Source organism: Pristiophorus japonicus, chromosome 17 (genome assembly GCF_044704955.1).
Source record: "Pristiophorus japonicus isolate sPriJap1 chromosome 17, sPriJap1.hap1, whole genome shotgun sequence".
NCBI lineage: Eukaryota > Metazoa > Chordata > Chondrichthyes > Pristiophoridae > Pristiophorus > Pristiophorus japonicus.
This window is the reverse complement of record NC_091993.1, coordinates 119551918-119574525: the sequence shown is the minus strand read 5'-3', so window position 1 is coordinate 119574525 and position 22608 is coordinate 119551918. Positions and strand designations below refer to the sequence as shown.

General features: G+C 47.1%; 1 protein-coding gene across 3 annotated transcripts in view; it reads left to right on the top strand.

The window, feature by feature from the left end:
* The window catches only part of pik3c2b (phosphatidylinositol-4-phosphate 3-kinase, catalytic subunit type 2 beta), a 187432-nt gene that overhangs the window by 33019 nt on the left and 131805 nt on the right, over positions 1-22608 (top strand). For all 3 annotated transcript variants that reach the window (XM_070859224.1, XM_070859226.1, XM_070859225.1), the window contains 2 exons: positions 3691-3845; positions 7944-8064. In XM_070859224.1, coding sequence (XP_070715325.1) covers positions 3691-3845; positions 7944-8064 — 276 coding nt within the window. The remainder of the gene's footprint in view (positions 1-3690; positions 3846-7943; positions 8065-22608) is intronic.

The window sequence follows — 22608 nt, the reverse complement described above, 5'->3', positions numbered from 1 at the left end:
AGGCATTTCCACCTCTTTGTCCTTGAATAGCAGGGCAGATTTTGTGTGCCTGTGTATAAAAATGATTTACTGATGTACTAATACGATCTACTCCTGATAATTCAAAGTTTTCACCTTAAAAAGAAGTTGAATTGCTCAGCAATTCGAATTAAGCTAATTAAGTAACACAGCAAAGTGGGAATTCAAACGAAAAGACTTTGATGAAAGAGGACGAGACTGAATCTAAGTCTGTATGGGGACCTATTCTCCTTTATTGGGAAACTAAGGTGAAGAAGGGCCAGACCCATGATGCAGAGAGTACTTGGGTTGAAAAAAGATGAGGTGAGACCAGAAATAATGGTTAGGTGACACCAAACTTGGATTTTATTAGCCTGTAGATTGCAGGAGGAAGGGAAAACTGGGAAAGGTTAGGAACTCCACAGTTTCGATATTCAAGGAACAAATAAGTTGGATTGGGTTTTCAATGCAATAAGGATTCAGGGAGAGGGCGGAATGAGTACGATATCCTATTTAATCCTGATGGTAGTGTATGCAGTATACCTGTTCCCCAAAGCAGGTGATGCAGCTGTTCCTGACGATCTATGAGAACACATTCGTTACAAGCAGCGGGAGTTCTTGGGTGCAGTGGGTTAGCACACTGTGATTTCAATGAGGTCGAGGTTTGAATCCAGCCCCGACTGATTGGGATGAAGTTTCCTCTTTCTAAAATGATATTTTACAAAATGTAATCAAGCAATTAATTGAGTTCCTAATGGATATTCCTTTATCCTACATAAATTGCTGAAATTTGCCAATTTCACTCCATGATGCCCTAAGGATGCCTGGTGTGGGAAGTGACAACATTCACACTACAGCAGTAGTAATTTAGGGTTAAAGGTGTACAGGAGGAGCTTTACTATGCACCTGGCCTTGCATAGCTCACTGCAGTATGCCTAACTCGAGGTGACATGAGTAGAAAAAGCACTGATGTCTTGCACTTTGAGCTCAAAAGGTCCCGGAAAATATCAAAAAAGGAAGAATTGCCTTTTTATCAATTCATGGGATGTGGGTGTCACTGGCAAGGCCGGCATTTATTGCCCATCTCTAATTGCCCTTGAGAAGATGGTGGAGAGCCGCCGCCTTGAACCGCTGCAGTCCGTGTGGTGAAAGTGCTCCCACAGTGCTGTTAGATAGGGAATTTGAGGATTTTGACTGATGAAGGAGTTACTGCAGAGCATCTTGTAGATGGTAGACACTGCAGGCATGTTGTCAGTGGTGGAGGGAGTGGATGTTTAAGATGATGGATGGGGTGCCAATCAAGCGGGCTGCTTCGTCCTGGATGGTGTCGAGCTTTTTGAGTATTGTTGGAGCTGCACTCAGTCAAGTGGAGAGTATTCCTTCGCAATCCTAATGTGCCTTGAAGGTGGTGGAAAGGCTTTGGAGGTCAGTTACTCACCACACAATACCCAGCCTCTGACCTGCTCTTATAGCCATAGTATTTATGAAGCTGGTACAGTTAAGTTTCTGGTCAATGGTGACCCCCAGGATGTTGATGGTAGGGAATTCGATGATCGTAATGGCATTAAATGTCATAGGGAGAAGGTTAGACTGTTGCTTATTGGAGTAAGGATATGGGACAACTACATATTCAGCGGGACAAGGATTCCTCACTGTAATTAACTGGTGTTCCTATTTGAGTATTGTAAGTTTTCATCACCATGTGACTGTATAGAGCTCCTATTTATTCCGCAGGATAAGAATTCTTCTCTGTGTAGCTGTATAGAGCTCTTGTTCACACAGCAAGAGAAGAGTGGAAAGCTAGAGTAAATGTTCACAACCCAGTCAAAATTTACAGCAGTTGTATAGAATTTAATAGAAAGCAGACCATTCGGCCCAAATGGTCTATGCTGGTGTTTATACTCCACGAGCCTCCTCCCACCAATGTTCCCTCTGAGCTGCATGCATGTGTGGCCAAGTAGTAATCTGCAAGGTCCCGCGCAGGCCGCCCACAAGCGTTTACATCGGAAATACCGCGCATGCGCAGACATTTAAAGGGACCGCGCATGAAAAGAAAAGGGTCACGCAGAACATGGTGGAATCTACAGGCAACATTGCCTCCCACCAGACTTCATCTAACCCTATGAGTTGGATTTGGGAATGTAATAGTAAGCTGATGTATTTTATTTATCTATGTTGGTTTTTATAAATTAACATTATTAAATCACCAACAGCTGAGCAAACCATTGATTTTTTTTTTGGGCAGTTGCCATAATATCCCGGCCCTAGGGTGGTTCCTGGGTGGTCCCTGATATTTCCGTCAGAAACCTAAGGAAAGTTCCCTTGTTGGCTTGGTTAGTAAAAGCATCATCAAACTATGTCCTACAGTCTAGGTTCGAGGTTTGATTTCTGGTCTGTACTGAGTTAACTGATCATGGCTGGGGTAGGAATGAGGATAGGACATTTAGCCTCAGTTCCTGAAAGCTGGGGGGGGAGGGGGGTAAAAATCAGAGTTCTGCCTCTTAATTGGTATCTCGTGACTCTTCCTGAAAGTACATGGCTGTCTAATGAGGAATAATCAGGCTCCGTTGTGACGCATTGCTCCATGGTTTGATAATCTGACGACACTCATTGTCTTGGCCCACACCTGAAGAATGTGTGAGGTATTGGAGGGGAACTGGGTATTCTTGGAACTAGCTGCCAATGCGTTCCTCGGTAACAAAGCTCCAAATTACCCACTCGTAGATTAAAAAAATTATCCTCTAACACGGCGCAGCCCTGGACAACGTGGACCATTTCCCATACCTCGGGAGTCTCTTACCAACAAGAGCAGACATTGACGACTAGATTAAATACCGCCTCCATTGCAGCCTTCGGCCGCCTGAGGAAAAGTGTTCAAAGACCAGGCCCTCAAATCTGCCACTAAGCTCATGGTCTACAGGGCTGCAGAAATACCCGCCCTCCTGTATGGCTCCGAGACATGGACCATGTACAGTAGACACCTCAAGTCGCTGGAGAAATACCACCAACGATGTCTCTGCAAGATCCTATAAATCCCCTGGGAGGACAGACACACCAACGTTAGCGTCCTCGACCAGGCCAACATCCCCAGCATTGAAGCACTGACCACACTTGATCAGCTCCGCTGGGCAGGCCACATAGTTCGCATGCCAGACACGAGACACTCAAAGCAAGCGCTCTACTTGGAACTCCTTCACGGCAAACGAGCCAAAGGTGGGCAGAGGAAACGTTACAAGGACACCTTACAAGCCTCCCTGATAAAATGCAACATCCCCACTGACACCTAGGAGTCTCTGGCCAAAGATCGCCCTAAGTGGAGGAAGAGCATCCAGGATGGTGCTGATCACCTTGAGTCTCATCGCCGAGAGCATGCAGAAATCAAGTGTAGGCAGCGGAAAGAGCGTGCGGCAAACCAGTCCCACCCACCCTTTCCCTCAACGACTATCTGTCCCACCTGCGACAGGGTTTGTGCTTTTATTGGACTGTTCAGCCACCTAAGGACTCATTTTTAGAGTGGAAGCAATTCTTCCTCGATTCCGAGGGACTGCCTATGATAATGATGAGAACAATATTATTTATTACTTCAAGTCTGTGCGCTGTGGTAACTAGTCCAGCCTCAGGTGGAATCTAACTGTGAAGGTCAGCGGAGTAAAGTTTGAAATCTGTAATTACTCGCTCTCTTTTTCTTTGTAGGCTTCGAAGCCGCTACACCTGTGATAGTGCAGAAAATGTGGGATTAATCTGGAGTCCAGTTGTCATCCGGAATGACCAACATGGAGATGGCATCAGTCTGAAAGTTACTGTATCTGCCAGCAGTCTTTCCGAGCCACTTACGTTCACTTGCGATGGTGAGTTTCAGATTTGGCATGTAGCTATTCCAATTGCTGCAAAACATCTGATGGATGTAGCTGGGACTACAAGCCTTATTTAATTGAGTCTAGTGTGGAGGTATTTCAGGAGCGTTCTCTGTTTATACTAATTGGAAAGCACATTAAATTAGCTCATGGCTGAGTGTATTCTGGTCCAGTTCAATAAAATAAGTTAGCAAAATCGGTTTCTTTTGTTAGATCACCAACCTTTTATTGACAGGAGGCTCCATGAAGTGTTCCTACTTAGCGTTCTCTAGCTTGTGCTGTATTCAGACTCTGATAATACAGATGCCTCTCCTGTTTACAGCAGATATTTAGTCCGTTGCATCAACAAGTTTTCTTAGCTGAATTCACCTGAATTTGACTTTTATTTGACTCCCCTCTTTCCCTCTGATGCAGGTTATTAATGAGTTTTTTTTTTTGAAGGGTCACATTATGACCACTCTTGGGTTTTTTCCTCTGGTCTCTCTCTCCTCTGCGTCTCTTAATGACTGACTCTCAGACTTCTGCCAGATATCTATACGAGCATAGGGCAGTGATGACTATCCATATGATTGTTCCTCCTAACTGTTGTGGGGGTCTGGTCTTTGCTTGATATTTCCCCATACTGCAGTGGAAATCATCCCCCAGATGAATTTGTGGCAGACAACTCCAAAGCCAGTACAAGAACAGCATTATAGCGTTCATCTGCTTGGGTTGGCAATGGTCCCAAACCAGTGCTGGCATGGATTAACTCCCAATTACAACAAGATTTCTCATTTTATTGCATCTTTAAAAGATATTGCCCCATAATCCAGCCACCGAGGTTATCCTATAAAATGTCCCATTCCTCTTAAAGATGCCAATTTCAACGGTACAGGGGCCGGTTTTGGCAGGGCGCGGAGCATTACCGGCCGGAAGAGGCGAACCGGTGTGCAACACCCCTGGTTGCGACACCGGCTCCATTTTTGAGTCGCGCCCAACCCGTAGCGCCCCCTGCTGAGAAAACGGGCGGTCTGACCTGTTATGTATTTAACCCCTTGTAACCTGAATCCCACCTGACCACCAGAGGGCCCACCTGTTGGAGCCCCAAGGGATCCCAGCATCCTTTGGGAGCACAGTATATGAGCAGGCCACCCACGATGTACCTGCACTCTGGAATCTAAATAAAGGAGCTAAGGTCACACTTGCTCATTACACACAGTACTTAGTCTGAGCATTTATTGAGTGTAACATGACCTTTACCGGCCGCAGTGAGGCAAGTAATGTCCTCCTCAGGCAAGTTGATTGTTTTTACATTTTTTTGCGATTTATGTTGTGGTAGCATGAGCTATGTATTGGGAATGTTTTTGGGTTTTTTTTCCAGGTTTTTTTCCCTTCCCAAATCTCTCTCTGGCCGGCTGTTTAGCTCGGGATTTTCGTATGCTCAGCCGGCCTAGCGCCCTAAGAGAGGACCTCCCTTAGCGCTCCGCCCCACACTCGGGGGCCCAGCGGCCCAACTTTGCTGACTGAGGTGCAAACTTTACCGCCCCGCCGCCGTAACCGCCCCGAAATGAGCAAAGCCGAAAATCCAGCCCATTGTGTGACTGAGCCGTACAAGTGAAAAGGTCCCGGGTTCGATTCCGGTCCCGGTGTGTGCTATTGGCTGATCTGAGCCAGGCTGGCACATCTGGGCTAGGGTGGCGAAACTCTGCCAGGATTTCCGCTCTTGATCGCCACTGAAGGGTGGTACCTCTGTCACATCGGGACAAGATTGGGCTTGGCTCCTGATAGCCGACAGTCAAACACGCGACAGAAACTCTCGATCCAAGTTCATTTTTGAAGATAGGCCACTTCGTGCATGGTATAGAACGGCAGCTAGCACCCATTGAACTGCGCACCAGCCCGAGTCAGTCTCTCCAGAAGAGGGACAAAACTGGAAGCGGAATTTTAAAATAAAAGGCTTCGTGTCCCCAGTTGGATCCAATCTGTTACAAAAAATTATTAATTTGCTTCAAATTGTGAGTGGTGATGGCAAAGGGAACTGGCCAAGAAGAGTTTACTGAATCTAGTCAGCGCGAGGGAACTAAATTATCATCTGAAATACTTCAGTGAACCTGTCATTTTACTGTGCATGCATTTATTTGTACGCTTAATGACATTTAGAAGGATAATTCCTCTATTTAAAAAAAAAAGGGATACTGTCATCAAGGAACATTTGTTCACATATCAGGAATTCCATTATAAACCTGTCTAAACCGATCCATCAACATTAATGCAGCACGCTGCCCTGCCAATATATCACTGTGTGACACAGTTTTCCCTACTAATGCGTACTGTGTGTGTGTATTTACAAATGCAAATATTGCAGAGTACATGCTATTTAAAGGCTGGCCATTCAGTTATGTCGGGTATGGTGCTATTCGTGTATCTCAAGTGCCAGTTCCTGCTCGCATCAATAAGTAGGACAAACCGTATACATAGAAACATAGAAAATAGGTGCAGGAGCAGGCCATTCGGCCCTTCGAACCTGCACCGCCATTCAATGAGTTCATGGCTGAACATGCAACTTCAGTACCCCATTCCTGCTTTCTCGCCATATCCCTTGATCCCCCTAGTAGTAAGGACTACATCTAACTCCTTTTTGAATGTATTTAGTGAATTGGCCTCAACAACTTTCTGTGGTAGAGAATTCCACAGGTTCACCACTCTCTGGGTGAAGAAGTTTCTCCTCATCTCGGTCCTAAATGGCTTACCCCTTATTATTAGACTGTGACCCCTGGTTCTGGACTTCCCCAACATTGGGAACATTCTTCCTGCATCTAACCTGTCTAAACCCGTCAGAATTTTAAACATTTCTGAGATCCCCTCTCATTCTTCTGAACTCCAGTGAATACAAGCCCAGTTGATCCAGTCTCTCTTGATATGTCAGTCCCGCCATCCTGGGAATCAGTCTGGTGAACCTTCGCTGCACTCCCTCAATAGCAAGAATGTCCTTCCTCAAGTTAGGAGACCAAAACTGTACACAATACTCCAGGTGTGGCCTCACCAAGGCCCTGTACAACTGTAGCAACACCTTCCTGCCCCTGTACTCAAATCCCCTCGCTGTGAAGGCCAACATGCCATTTGCTTTCTCAACCGCCTGCTGTACCTGCATGCCAACCTTCAATGACTGATGTACCATGACACCCAGGTCTCGTTGCACCTCCCCTTTTCCTAATCGGTCACCATTCAGATAATAGTCTGTCTCTCTGTTTTTACCTTTCATAAACGAGAAGCAGATTATGACTTTTGAGTACAGGATAATATCTGGTGCTGGAGGAGCTCAAATGGAATTATCATGGCATCTGTGACTAAAAGAAGCCTGGCATCTACATGCCAGCCATGGGAGTGTCTCCTTAAGAAATGGCACAAATGATACGGGTACTAGTGCTGTCGTTTGTGGGCTCACTTCTGCTGACTGAAGAAGAGCATTACAAGACCTCTTAGTTCCACCTCTGTAACATCGCCCATCTCTGTCCCTCCCTCAACTCATCTGGCGCTGAACCCCCCATCCATGCCTTTGTTACCTCCTAGATTCTCCTGGCTGGCCTCCTATCTTGCACCCTCTGTACACTTGAGCTCATCCAAAACCCTGCTGCCTGTATTCTAGCTCGCACCAAGTTCCTGTGCTCATTGGCTCCCAGCCAACCAACGCCTCGATTTTTACAATTATCCTCCTTGTTTTCAAATCCCTCAATGACCTCACCCCTCCCTATCTCTGTAACCTCCTCCAGCCCGACAACCCGCTGAGATCTCTGCACTCCTCTAATTCTGGCCTCTTGTGCATCCTGATTTTCTTCACTCCACCACTGGCAGTCGTGCCTTCTGCTGCCGAGGCCCTAAGTTCTGCAATTCCTTACCAAATCTCTTCTTTCCACCTCCTCCTTTTTTAAGACGCCCATTAAAACCTAACTCTTTGGTCAAGCCTTTGGCTACCTGTCCTGATGCCTCCTAATGTGGCTTGGTGTCAAATTTCTGCTCCTGTGATGCACCTTGGGACATTTTACTACATTAAAGGCGCTATATAAATGCAAGTTGTTGCTCATCGGTTGTGACCGTGCCTTTTATTTTTCCCAGGGGGCTCAACGGTGGATCTGATCATCTATCAGACTCTGTGTTACATTTATGACAACCTTCATGGCATAAACGTCGACAATTTTGTCTTGAAGATATGTGGATTGGAAGAATTTCTGCAGAAGTAAGTTGCTTGCTGAATGTTTAATGCATACGCTTGCATGTGGACATTGAGAACTTCACAAAAGCATGAAAAGAGGTGGGTGTGCTGTCATGCTAGAGCAGAGAGCATAGTAAGGCATGAAATGAGGTGACTGGAACAGTTAAAGTGGCTGGTTTATTTTGAGCGTGTTTCATTTCTTTATAAATGTCACTCTGCAGTATGAATCGGTGAGCCTCTCCAAATCTGAGGATTCTTGTTTCTCATTTTTCATTCAAAATTTTTCCTCTACCTCTCCTGAAAATGCTTCCTCTTCTAGGATAATTGCAGATGCCAGTGGTTCTCCCATACATCTTATTCATTATCATTAAAGTGGCTATTCCTCATTTGTGAGCCTAAACATATTCTTTGTGGGGTGAGGGGACGTAATTCTCAGCTGGAATTGACCCAGCCCTTGTTTGACATCGGTACACTCGCAGTTTCCAATCGTGGATTCATACAGCACAAACGCAGGCCATTCAACCTATCGTGCCTGTTTGAAAGGGCTATCCAATTAATACCATTTCACTGCTCTTGCCCTGCAATTTTTTTTTTCCATTTCAAGTATATATCCAATTCCCCTTTGAAAGTTACTGTTGAATCTGCTTCCACCGCCCTTTCAGGCAGCACGTTCCAGATCATCATAACACACTGCGTTTTAAAAAAAAAAAAAAGTTCTCCTCGTATCCCTTCTAGCTCCTTTGCCAAATATCTTAAATCTGCGTCCTGTGGTTACTGGCCCTCCTGCCAGTGGAAACAGTTTCTCCTTATTTACTCTTTCAAAACCCTTCATAATTTTGAACACCTCTAGCAAATCTTAATCTTATCTTTTCTAAGAAGAACAACCTCAGCTTCTCTGGTCTCTCCACAAAACTGAAGTCCTGCATCCCTGGTGCCATTCTAGTAAATCTCCTCTCCAAGGCCTTGACATCCTTCCTAAACTGTGGTGTCTGGGATTGGGCACAATTCACTAGCTGAGGCCTAACTGGTACTTTATAAAAGTTTATCAATACTTCCTCACTTTTGTACTCTATTCCTGCAATTAAAAAGCCATGGATCTCGTATCATTTTTTAACAGCTTTATCAACGTGTCTTGCCGCCATCCAAGATTTGTTTATGTGAACCCCTTGTGGCCTCTGTTACTTACAATTTTAAAAGGGGTGCATCATTTAGTTTATATTACCTCTCCTTGTTCTTCCTTCCAAAATGCATCACTTCACATTCAATGAGGGGGGTCACTAGACTGTGATCAGGAGACGGAACTTGACTCATTTTTCCTCCCTACCCACGAAACATTGATACCATTTTTAGTGCCCCTACAGCTGTTTTTCTTGAGATCTGTTGCTCACCGCAAACCACTGGTCGAACTACAGGCTTTCCTGTTCTGTCTTAGAGAGCAGATTCTTGGGTATGCCCAGCTGTCTTCCAGTGCCACTCAGTGTTATGGTAACCATGTCATTGCCACTTGGTTAACTCTGTCAGTGCCAAGTTATTTTTGTTGCCGAGTTCAGAGTACAGCTGGAGGTTCTAACTGACGGTGTATTTGAGCCAACTATTCTATCCGATGTAAACTCGGTGATCCAAAACTCGACTGCCCGTGTCCTAACTCGCACCAAGTCCCGTTCACCCATCACCCCTGTGCTTGCTGACCTACATTGGCGCCTCAATTTGAAAACTCTCCTCCTTATTTTCAAATCCCTCCATGGCCTCGCCCCTCCCTATCTCTGTAATCTCCTCCAGCCCCACAATCCCCCCGCCCCCAAAGATGTCTGCGCTCCTCTAATTCTTCCCTCTTGAGCATCCATGATTATAATTGCTCAACCATCAGTGGCTGTGCCTTCTGTTGCCTTGGCCCCAAGCTCTGGAACTCCCTGCCTAAACTTCCCCACCTCTCTCTCTCTCTCTCTCTCTCTCTCTCTCTCTCTCTCTCTCTCTCTCTCCCTCCCTTTTGGTCACCTGCCCTAATTTCTTCTACTTATGTGGCTCAGTATCAAATTTTTTATCTCATAATACTCCTGTGAAGCGCCTTGGGATGATTCACTACGTTAAAGGCGTTATATAAATACAAGTTGTTGTATTATTTCATACAGGTAAAGTGACATATATCTGTCTGTCACCGTTGGCAAGTGCTGGTGGTTGACTTGACAATTTCATGGTATTGCAGCAGGAAAGGCAAATGACCTCAGGATGAGGTTCAGTGAGGCACTATTAAGAGTCTGCTGACCTCCTTTTATGATGCCCTGAAATGGTGGATAAAGGACAAAGTGATCTGTCAGGGGAAGATCACCTGGATGGCCACAATGTACCTTCGGGGAGTAAATGAGGTTGAAGAGCAACAGAAGGCAAAAGGGAAGAGATTTTTGTTGGAGTATTGCGCCCTGTTTGTCCCTGCTCTTTCCACTCCTGACCTGGAGGACTGTCCGAAAGAATCACATAAGTCACTACACCCCTCTTAACTTTGTCCCTTGGAGGACATTTGATCTGCAGCTATAACGATTGGATCATATCGATGATGGTTGGCAACATCTGGACATACCTTGTGAGGAGAGGATATTTTAAAATGTGTTCTCTGGCTGTAGATGACTCTTGAAAGGCCGCTGTAATGTATTTGCTTCATGGGTTCTTTGCTTAAGAATTCATAGCAACACGTTGCCATGAAGAACTAATTGGTTTATTAGCAAAGATTTAACAATCACACTGCACATTACTAGTTCATCCATCAGGGTCACGAGCACCTGCTTCATCGTGGATCTCCTGAACCCAACTGACTGGAGTTTTATTCAGTCTTGTGAACATCACATGACTGGCTAAGCCACTCCCTACTCAACATCTTTACAATATTTTGGTGAGAACATAAAATCAAGAGCCCCCTTTTGGCAAAACCCACAAATTACCAATTTAAACTTTAACAAAACTTAAATCAAATAAAAATTTGGTTCCCAGGGGTGATGATGCACTCCAGTCCCTCCGGCGCCCACCTCTTGCGGAAGACCGCGAGAGTACCAGTGGATCAACATCTCGACAACTCTTTTTGACTGGAGAAAAAGAAACAATTAAATCAAGTGCCCCCCGATTCAACATCTCTACAAACCTGTGCGCATACTCGCAGGTGTATACATTGCAGCCGCATTCATTACCTATCTCTACTTCCTTTTTGAAAGGTAGCGTTGTGTTGTGTATCTGTAAAGCATGCACTCCCATGTTCTGCCACCAGGGAGCGCATCCCCTGAAGTCCCAAGGGATCCCAGCATTGCTTGGGAGCACTGTATATAAGCCAGCCCCTAAGGCCTGTTTTATGGACTCTGGAGTGTCTTAATAAAGACTGAGGCCACTGCTACTTTAACCTCCCTGTGTGCAGTCCCATCTGTGTTAGGAACACAATACTTTGAACCGCTGCAGTCATTGTGGCGATGGTGCTTCAGCAACAGTGAAGGAACAGCGGTTTATGTCCAAGTCAGGATGGTGAATAACTTGGAGGGGAACTTGCAGATGATGATGCTTCTATGATGTTGATTGGCAATAGAGGTCAAGTGGAAGTAAGCTTGTTGAGTTTCTGCAGTGTATCCTGTAGGCAGTTCATACCGCAGTCACGGCGCGCCCGTGATAAAGGCGCACCGTGTATATTGAATCCAATGGTAGGGGCACTAATCAAGCAGACGGGTTTGTCTTGGATGGTGTCCAGCTTCTTGAGTGTTGTTACGGCTACACCCGTCCAGTGTTGAGGGAAAAAAGCCTTTTACTTGCAGAGTGCCCAGTGTCGATGGTAGTGTTTGAGTGAGCATGCGGCAATCAGTCTGATGGGATCTTACACTCTTGATTTCCCAGGACAGCTTGGAGTGAGTGCGACTGCCAATGGGTTCTTGGAGGCCGACGCCATTGAATACAAGAGCTGTAACAACAGTCTAGAAGCTTGACACCATCCAAGACAAATCTGTCTTGATTAGTGTTCCTACTATTGGATTCAAGCTGCTTGTTGTAAAACTTGTACCTCATTTCCCGCACCTAGCAAAGGCTTGACAAAACTACACACCGGGGTGTCAGCATGCCAGCAGTCTGACCACAGAGATAATCGCAGATCAGTTAGCACTCTGAATTACAAACCACAACTGCAATGGATTTTCCACCTTTTGCTGCTTCCCCAGCTCTGTTTCGGACTGATGTGATGACTCTATTCCGAATGTGGTTTGAGCCTTGAGATTTGATTCACTGGTGACTGCGAATCAGTCCATCCTCAATAATTAATGCCTGCGCGCCATTAGGCACAGAAATAGATTGGGGTTGGTGGGGAGGGTGAAGAATTATTTTGAAGCAACACAAACCTCAGAATTCACTTTTTTATTTAAAAAAAATCAGACAATTTGGTTTGTATTTAAAAAAAAATTTTAGACCGCTCTACGGAAAATCTAGACTATTTTTGTCCCAAATGTGAACAGGTAGCAAGCAGGTTTGCAGAGATCCGCAGACCCACACTTCTCGTGCGTTAGTTTCACTCTGAGTGGATTCCGTGTAAACACATTCTGTGAATAGAGCTTGGTCGGTAACTTCTCGTTTTAATGTGCAGCTTTTAATTTTCCCCAGTTTGTTCAGAGAGTGGCAGCCTCTCTTTAAAAACCGCGAGTAATTTTTATTTTAAAACCGAGCTAGTAACAGTCAGTTGGTGTGTGTGCTTGCCTGTCGTGTGTGTGTGTGTGTGTGTGTGTGTGTGTGTGCTTGCCTGTCGTGTGTGTGTGCTTGCCTGTCGTGTATGTGTGTGTGTGTGCCTGCCTGTCGTGTGTCTGTGTGCCTGCCTGTCTGTCCTGTCTCTGCCTGCCTGTCTGTCTGGCTGTTTCTGTGCCTGCCTGTCTGTGTTCCTGTTTGCCTGCCTGTCTCTCTTGTCTCGGTGTATGACTGTCTGTCTGATGTGTCTCTGTCCCTGTCTGTATTGCCTCTGTTTGTGTACTAAGTACTCCTCCTTCTGCGGAGGTGGTTGAAATATATTAGTCCAGTAGAACTGGTTTATTATGTTGAGGAAAATTCCTGATCACAAAGGAACCAAAGCATGTGCCTAAACATGTTTGAAATATTTCTCCAGCATCACAGCCCTGAAGGAGAGGGAAGGGGGGATTTTTCCATTTAAACTGACGTTTTATCCGAGCATTACAGAATTACGCAGAAGATTTTCCACGAGCACTAACCACCCACCCAAACGAGTAGCTTTCTGAAATGAGCATATCAAACAATCAGTGGAAAACTGCAGGAACTCCCCAGTCTCTGAGTTTTTCGACCACATTCCTATTAATGCCAAAACCAGTGTGGTGCTGCGTGACACAGACCCGGACAGTGCCAGATAACGTCCCTAGTCTCTGCTGAGTTAGCCAATCTCAGGAGGGGCAGCACTATTGGGGCTGCAAACTACTAGTTGAGGCGACCAACATTGATGCATTTAAGGGGAAGCTAGATAAACACGAGGGGGAAAGGGAGAGAAGGCCACGCTGATGGAAAGAAAAAAAAGAAAGACTTGCATTTATATCGCGCCTTTTACGACCATTGGACATCTCAAAGCGCTTTACAGCTAATGAAGTACTTTTGAAATGTAGGAAACGTGGCAGCCAATTTGCGCACAGCAAGCTCCCACAAAGCAGCAATGTTGTGATGAACAGATCATTTTTTTTTAATGTTGATTGAGGGATAAATATTGACCAGGACACCAGAGATAACTCCCTCTGCTCTTCTTCAAAACAGTGCCATGGGATCTTTCACGTCCACCTGCGAGGGCAGACGGGGCCTCGGTTTAACATCTCATCCGAAAGACAGCACCTCCGACAGTGCAGCGCTCCCTCAGCCTAGATATTTATGTGCTCAAGTCCCTGGAGTGGAACTTGAACCCACAACCTTCTGACTCCGAGGCGAGAGAGTGCTACCCACTGAGCCACAGCTGACACTGATTGGGTCAGATGAGGGCTGGGAGGAGGCTCATGTGGAATATGAACACTGGTATGGACCTGTTGGGCCAAATGGCCTGATTCTGTGCTGTAATTACTATGCGATGTAAACTGCCCCAGCGCGCGCTCTTCCCACCCGCCCCATTCCCCCCAACTCCCCAACTCCCTCCAGGGCTGGGGGAAGGGAGGACAAAATAAATTGACTCTGGGTCCTGATCACTGTCTCGCTCTCCCTCCAGGGCAATTCACATGTGGATGTGAGGTAAAGGCAAGCTTGATTTTGATGGCCTTCCTGATAAAGCAGCTGCTGCCACTCGGGCCATGATTTAATGAGGTCCGGAGGGGACTTCCATCCACCCAGCTGCTCCGCCACTGATTCCAGCAAATGATACCTGCACTTCAATGGTTAAAATACAAGGAGAAATTAATCAAACTAGGGTTGTATTCCCTGGAATTTAGACGGTTAAGGGGTGATTTGATCCAAGTTTTCAAGATATTAAGAGGAGCTGACCGGATGGCTGGAAAGAAACCGTCTCTGCTGGTTGGGGAGTCTCGGGGGCCGAACTTGCCCCCTGCTGAAAATGCAGCGCACCTAGCGTGTTTCGACTGTTTTTACCGCAGCGGTAGATGTGGCCTCTTGCGCGAAATTCCGCTCTTTGGCTTTTGTTTCTCGACCGGCCCGGAAATCGGTCATAATGGGGGCAGAAGTGCAGCGGTGAGTGAAAGTTCGATAAGTAGAGGGGCAGAAGTGGGGGGGCGGGCGGGCAGAGTGTCCGCTGCTGTCACTCCTCAGCGTAGCACTGATGACATCACGATGCTGGCGCGTCACCACATCTCTTCCCTTCACTTCAGAATCTGCGATTCTTCAAGTTAGGCCCACTGGGTCACCAGGGAGGGGTTTTGGCCGGATCAGCCAAAACAGGGTGCCAGGCTGCCTGTTGGCAGCCCGGCCGAACCCGGGGGCATAATTGTCGGCCCGACCTAGCAGTCGGCCGACAAAAAAAATGCCGACCGCGACAGTAGGCCCTCCCCTTTATTCGCAGCCGCAGCGCCATCTTAGAAGCCCTCCAACCGCAGCGCACCGACAGAAAAAGCTGTCGATGGCACCGAGCGGTGGGAGCAAGATTTTCTGTGCGGAATTTCGCGTTCGGGGGGAGGGCACATCGACGGTACTCGCTCTGAAGTCACATTTAGGACGGATCGGCGGCAGCGGGGAGGGGAGTGGGTCACTGACGGGATACCGCAGGAGCGGAATTTTCAAAATGGCGGCCATTCGCCGAAAAATCGGCGGCCATTCCACTCCGCAGAGTGGTTGCCGATTCCCGGCGGTAACAGGCCTTAAGGGAAGGGACAATTTCGGCCCCTAGGACTCTGCATAGTCTAAAAATTAGAGCCAGGACTTTCAGGAGGAAGTGAAGTTGAGAAACACTTCTCCACGCAAAGGGTGGTAGAGGTTTGGAGCTCCCTTCCATAAACAGGAATTGATGCTCAGTCAATTAATTTTAAATGTGAGATTGATAGATTTTTGTTCAGCAAAGCTGTTCAGCGATATCATCATCATCCTGGACAGCCGCTTGGAATCGAGGAAGACTTCCTTCCACTCTTTTTAAAAAAAAAAAAAAAAATGAGTGCTTAGGTGGCCCAATAGTCCAATACGAGAGCCACAGTCCCTATCACAGGTGGGACAGATAGTCGTTGAGGGTAAGGTTGGGTGGGAAAGATTTGCTGCACGCTCTTTCCGCTGCCTGCGCTTGTTTTCTGCATGCTTTCAGCGATGAGACTTGAGGTGCTCAGCGCCCTCCCGGATGCAATTCCTCCACTTAGGACGATCTTTGGCCAGAGACTCCCAGGTGTCAGTGGGGAATGTTGCAGTTTTTCAGGGAGGCTTGGAGGGTGTCCATGTAACGTTTCCTCTGCCCACCTTTGGCTCTTTTGCCGTGAAGGAGTTCCGAATAGAGCGCTTGCTTTGGGAGCCTCGGCATGCGAACGATGTGGCCTGCCCAACGGAGCTGATCAAGTGTGGTCAGTGCTTCAATGCTGGGGATGTTGACCTGGTCGAGGACGCTAATGTTGGTGCGTCTGTCCTCCCAGGGGATTTGTAGGATCTTGCGGAGACGTCGTTGGTGGTATTTCTCTGGCGACCTGAGGTTGGGCGATACGGGGCAAAGGCGGATGGATGTATGGGGTTAGGTGACAGATTAGCCGTGATCTCGTTGAATGGCAGAACAGGCTCGAGGGCTTAAATGGCCTCCTCCTGTTCCTATGTTCCTATCCTGGAGTCAGGCCAATTTACATTTCTTCAGCCAGCTCCTAGCTGGAATCCCACGTGCACCGGACGATGCCATTCGAAGTTTGGGAGCTGCAGAATAACCAGCTATGAGAATATTTAAATTAAAAAAAAAAAAAAAAAATTATTCTGGATTAAGGTTGTGAGTTCATGTCCCCCACTCCAGAGACTAGGAACATAGGTGGTGAAAGCTGATTCCATTAAATGATTTTAATAGAGAGTTGGACATGTACTTGAGGATAAGCAACTCACAGGGTTACGGACAAGAAGTGGGGATGTGAGACTCAGCACATCCGCTCTTTCAAAGAGCTGGCACAGACACGATTGGCCAAATGGCGGCCTCCTGTGCTGTAAGTTGCTTTGATTCTATGAACTGCAGATTACGGCTGAGCTGCAATTTTTAACTCCAAGGCTCCGCATCCTTTTATGCCCATGTCTGGCCAAACTCTTGGCGATTTAAAATGATTAATTAAGCCAGCATCTACTGCTTTTTGTGGGAGTTGCACACATCTACCACCCTTTGTGTAAAGATGTGTTTCTGAACATAATCATCATCTATGCTGACACTTCAGTGCCGTGCTTGAGTAGTTCTGGTATTGTAATCACATTTTTTTTGTTGTCTTATAACACCCCTGTGAAGTGCCTTGAGATGTTTTCTGCATCTCTATCTCTAATCTCCTCCAGCCCCACAACCCCTCCCCGAGATGTCTGCGCTCCTCTAATTCTGCCCTCTTGAGCATCCCTGATTATAATCACTCAACCATCGGTGGCCGTGCCTTCTGTTGCCTGGGCCCCAAGCACTGGAACTCCCTCCCTAAACCTCTCCGCCTCTCTACCTCTCTTTCCTCCTTCAAGACGCTCCTTAAAACCTACTGCGAAGCGCAGGCAGTGGAAGGAGCATGCAGCAAGCCAGAGTCCCCACCCACTGTTTCCTTCAATGTCTGTCCCACCTGTGACAGACTGTAATTCCTGTATTGGACTGTACAGTCACCTAAGAACTCACTTTTGGAGTAGAAGCAAGCCTTCCTCGATTTCGAGGGACTGCCTATGATGAAAACCTAGCAAGCTTTTGGTCACCTGCACTTATTTCGACTTATGTGGCTTGATGTCAAATTTCTAAATCTCATAATAGTCCTGTGAAGCGTCTTGGGACGTTTCTTTACGTTAAAAGGCGCTATATAAATACAAGTTGTTGTATTCTCTTGCACTGTACGTTGTGCACCCTTTCCCTCAACGATTATCTGTCCCACCTGTGACGGACTGTGGTTCTCGTATTGGACTGTTCAGCCACCTAAGGACTCCTATTTAGAGCGGAAGCAAATCTTCCTCGATTCCGATGGACTGCCTATGATGATGACATTGTTATCTCTTGCCCATGTGATTTAATTGGTGCTGTTTCAGACACCCACTGGACAGTGTTGCTGTGTCCAACGTGCAGCTGAGACCCTGCATTGCTGTGAGAGAGGCCTGCGGAGGCAGGTCACGCAGCTGCCGCACGTGACCCGGAACGCTGGCACTCTGACCAATGTGTGCAGTCAGGTGCCACGGTGGGAACAGGCCTCCTCCTCGTGACAGGATATGTGGCACTGAAAGATAAGTGCAAATTTGACTGTAAATCATACAGGGGACGGAGGTGCAACATCCTGTGTTTCAGGCAGTCCCGCTGGGGAGGTGGCAAAGCTCAACCCTTCAGACCTCCCTTCAATAAACATTTTTAAGAGCTCAAAATGTTGAGATTAATTATCGGCCTATTTTAAAGGGCACTTTTCCCCCAGTACTGAAGTGAGAATCATTAACCGGATAGGCTGATTTCTCTATCCCGTGACTGTATTCCAAGAAGTAAGTCTGCACTCTGAGGGTAATGTCACCAAAATGTTGAACCCGATTGATAAGTCATCGACGGTCAGAATATTGTTTCTTATCTTGAAGTAAGAGGAAAACAAAATGCAGGGCTATGGGGAAAGAGCAGGGGAGTGGGACTAATTGGATAGTTCACGCAAAGAACCAGCACATGCACGGTGAGCGGAAGTTGGGGTGGCTGCGGGCGATGTCAGCCTCGCGGGTAGAGAACGGGGCTGCACTCCGCTCGCGGGACGAAAAGTAAAGGGGAGGTGCGCGCCGCCATTTTGTTTCCCGACCGACTTACCGGTCCGATCTTTCGTTGTCTATTTCGTGGGGTCCATGGTGCGGCCACGGCACCCCGCGTCCCCGGTGGGGTAGCGGAGGCCCCTTGCCCCACTGCAGAGCTCGCAGCGTCCCCTCCCCTTTCTTGCGGCAGTGCCCGACATTGTACAAGAACATAAGAACAGGAGGAGGCCATATGGCCCCTTGAACCTGATCCACCATTCAATAAGATCATGGCTGATCTGATCATGGACTCGACGCCACTTCCCCGCCCACTCCCCATAACCCGTTAATCCCCTTATTTAAGAAACTGTCTATTTCTGTCTTAAATTTATTCAACATCCCAGTTTCCTCAGCTCTGAGGTAGCGAATTCCACAGATTTACAACCCTCAAGAAATTTCTCATCTGTTCTAATTGGACGGCCCCTTATTCTAAGATCGTGCCCTCTAGTTCTAGTCTCCCCCATCAGTGGGAACACCATCTCCTTGTCAAGCCCCCTCCATAATCTTATACGTTTCGATAAGGTCAACTCTCATTCTTCAGAATTCCAATGAGTAGAGGCCCAACCTACTCAACCTTTCCTCATAAGTCAACTCCCTCATCCCCGGAATCAACCTAGTGAACCTTCTCTGAACTGCGTCCAAAGCAAATATGGAATATCGTAAATCCGGAAACCAAAACTGCACGCAGTATTCCAGGTGTGGCCTCACCAATACCTTATATAGCTGTAGCAAGACTTCTCTTCTTTTATACTCCATCCCTTTGCAATAAAGGCCAAGGTACCATTGGCCTTCCTGATCACTTGCTGTACCTGCATACTATCTTTTTGTGTTTCATGCACAAGTACCCCCAGGTCCCGCTGTACTGCGGCACTTTGTAATCTTTCTCCATTTAAGTAATAGCTTGCTCTTTGATTTTTTTCTGACAACGTGCATGACCTCACACTTTCTGACATTATAGTCCATCTGCCAAATTTTTGCACACTCACTTAACCTATCTGTCCTTGTTGTAGATTTTTTGTGTCCTCCTCACACATTGCTTTTCCTCCCATCTTTGTATCATCAGCAAACTTGGCTACTTTACACTCCGTCCCTTCTTCCAAGTCGTTAATATAGATTGTAAATAGTTGGGGTCCCAGCACTGATCCCTGCGGCACCCCACTAGTTACTGGTTGCCAACCCGAGAATGAATCATTTATCCCGACTGTCTGTTCTCTGTTAGTTAGCCAAGCCAAGCCTCTATCCATGCTAATATATTACCCCTAACCCCGTGAACTTTTATCTTGTGCAGTAACCTTTTATGTGGCACCTTGTCAAATGCCTTCTGGAAGTCCAAATACACCACATCCACTGGTTCCCCTTTATCCACCCTGTTCATTACATCCTCAAAGAACTTCAGCAAATTTGTCAAACATGACTTCCCCTTCATAAATCCATGCTGACTCTGCCTTGAACGAATTTTACTTTTCCAAATGTCCTGCTTCTGCTTCTTTAATAATGGACTCCAACATTTTCCCAATCACAGATGTTAAGCTAACTGGTCTGTAGTTTCCTGCTTCGCGCTCCACTTCCTTTTGGGGGCGGTAACCCTAATTTCGCGGCCAAGGAAAATGGTGAGACAAACCTGGATTTGCAATTCCAAACCAGGGTTCCATGTTTTTCTCTTTTTGTCTAACGCAAAGCCACTGTTGCAAACAAACACTTGCTCAGAGAGGGTTGGGGGGGAGTTCACTCTCAGGGGTGCTGGGACGCAGGCCCGCTCTGGGACAATTTCCCTACTCCACACTTCTGATGTCTTGTATCAGAATCTTAACGCAATGTCAGTTATGCAAGGATTGTTTGATTTGACACTGGACAACAGAAGGTGAGCCTCTGCCCTCCCCCACCGACCGGGTATGAATCATTTTTGCTCTTGCAGCTGCATATACAGCGGAGTCTCAATATATTGAGGTCCAAAGGGCCTGGCCAAGACTTTGATATATGGACTCTCCAGCAGCCCTCTCTCTCTCTCTCTCTCTCTCTCTCTCTCTCTCTCTCTCTCTCTCTCCTTGAGGTTGCCTACACCGACTGCAGTTTTGAGCGTCAGACCTACAGCCCAGGAGCCAGCGAGTGTCCTGTTCTATAATTTTAGCTGGGCGCACTGGGGAATAACAGCCGCGCCCCCTCCGTAACCCAATCTAGTCCCTTCTGTTCCCAGGACAAAACCACAGATGAAGGTTATTCATGAATAGCACTCCTGGCAAAACCCACAGGCGGAAACAGCTGATGAACCAGTGAGAAATAAAACTAACAAGCAGCTAGAGCACCGCTGGCTCTGAGGGAGCGCAGATGCCTGTTACATGCCGCCTTCAGCAATACTCTCTCTCTCCCCCTTTCTCTCCTCTCCTCCCTCACTTTTTGTCTCTCTCTCAATGCATGTCTCTCTCAATGTGTGTGTGTGTCTCTCTCTCTCTCTCTCTCTCTCTCTCTCTGTCTCTCTCTCTCTCAATGTGTGTGTCTCTCGCTCTCTCCTCTCTCCTCTCAATGTCTTTGTCTCCCTCTCTCAATGTGTGTGTCTCTCTCCCTCTCTCAATGTGTGTGTCTCTCTCCCTCTCTCAATGTGTGTGTCTCTCTCTCCCTCTCTCAATGTGTGTGTCTCTCTCTCCCTCTCTCAATGTGTCTCTCTCTCCTTCTCTCAATGTGTCTCTCTCTCCTTCTCTCAATGTGTCTCTCTCTCCCTCTCTCAATGTGTCTCTCTCTCCCTCTCTCAATGTGTCTCTCTCTCCCTCTCTCAATGTGTCTCTCTCTCCCTCTCTCAATGTGTCTCTCTCTCCCTCTCTCAATGTGTCTCTCTCTCCCTCTCTCAATGTGTCTCTCTCTCCCTCTCTCAATGTGTCTCTCTCTCCCTCTCTCAATGTGTCTCTCTCTCCCTCTCTCAATGTCTCTCTCTCTCCCTCTCTCAATGTCTCTCTCTCTCCCTCTCTCAATGTCTCTCTCTCTCCCTCTCTCAATGTCTCTCTCTCTCCCTCTCTCAATGTCTCTCTCTCTCCCTCTCTCAATGTCTCTCTCTCTCCCTCTCTCAATGTCTCTCTCTCTCCCTCTCTCAATGTCTCTCTCTCTCCCTCTCTCAATGTCTCTCTCTCTCCCTCTCTCAATGTCTCTCTCTCTCCCTCTCTCAATGTCTCTCTCTCTCCCTCTCTCAATGTCTCTCTCTCTCCCTCTCTCAATGTCTCTCTCTCTCCCTCTCTCAATGTCTCTCTCTCTCCCTCTCTCAATGTCTCTCTCTCTCCCTCTCTCAATGTCTCTCTCTCTCCCTCTCTCAATGTCTCTCTCTCTCCCTCTCTCAATGTCTCTCTCTCTCTCCCTCTCTCAATGTCTCTCTCTCTCTCCCTCTCTCAATGTCTCTCTCTCTCCCTCTCTCAATGTCTCTCTCTCTCCCTCTCTCAATGTCTCTCTCTCTCTCCCTCTCTCAATGTCTCTCTCTCTCTCCCTCTCTCAATGTCTCTCTCTCTCCCTCTCTCAATGTCTCTCTCTCTCCCTCTCTCAATGTCTCTCTCTCTCCCTCTCTCAATGTCTCTCTCTCTCCCTCTCTCAATGTCTCTCTCTCTCCCTCTCTCAATGTCTCTCTCTCTCCCTCTCTCAATGTCTCTCTCTCTCCCTCTCTCAATGTCTCTCTCTCTCCCTCTCTCAATGTCTCTCTCTCTCCCTCTCTCAATGTCTCTCTCTCTCCCTCTCTCAATGTCTCTCTCTCTCCCTCTCTCAATGTCTCTCTCTCTCCCTCTCTCAATGTCTCTCTCTCTCCCTCTCTCAATGTCTCTCTCTCTCCCTCTCTCAATGTCTCTCTCTCTCCCTCTCTCAATGTCTCTCTCTCTCCCTCTCTCAATGTCTCTCTCTCTCCCTCTCTCAATGTCTCTCTCTCTCCCTCTCTCAATGTCTCTCTCTCTCCCTCTCTCAATGTCTCTCTCTCTCCCTCTCTCAATGTCTCTCTCTCTCCCTCTCTCAATGTCTCTCTCTCTCCCTCTCTCAATGTCTCTCTCTCTCCCTCTCTCAATGTCTCTCTCTCTCCCTCTCTCTCTCAATGTCTCTCTCTCTCCCTCTCTCTCTCAATGTCTCTCTCTCTCCCTCTCTCTCTCAATGTCTCTCTCTCTCCCTCTCTCTCTCAATGTCTCTCTCTCTCCCTCTCTCTCTCAATGTCTCTCTCTCTCCCTCTCTCTCTCA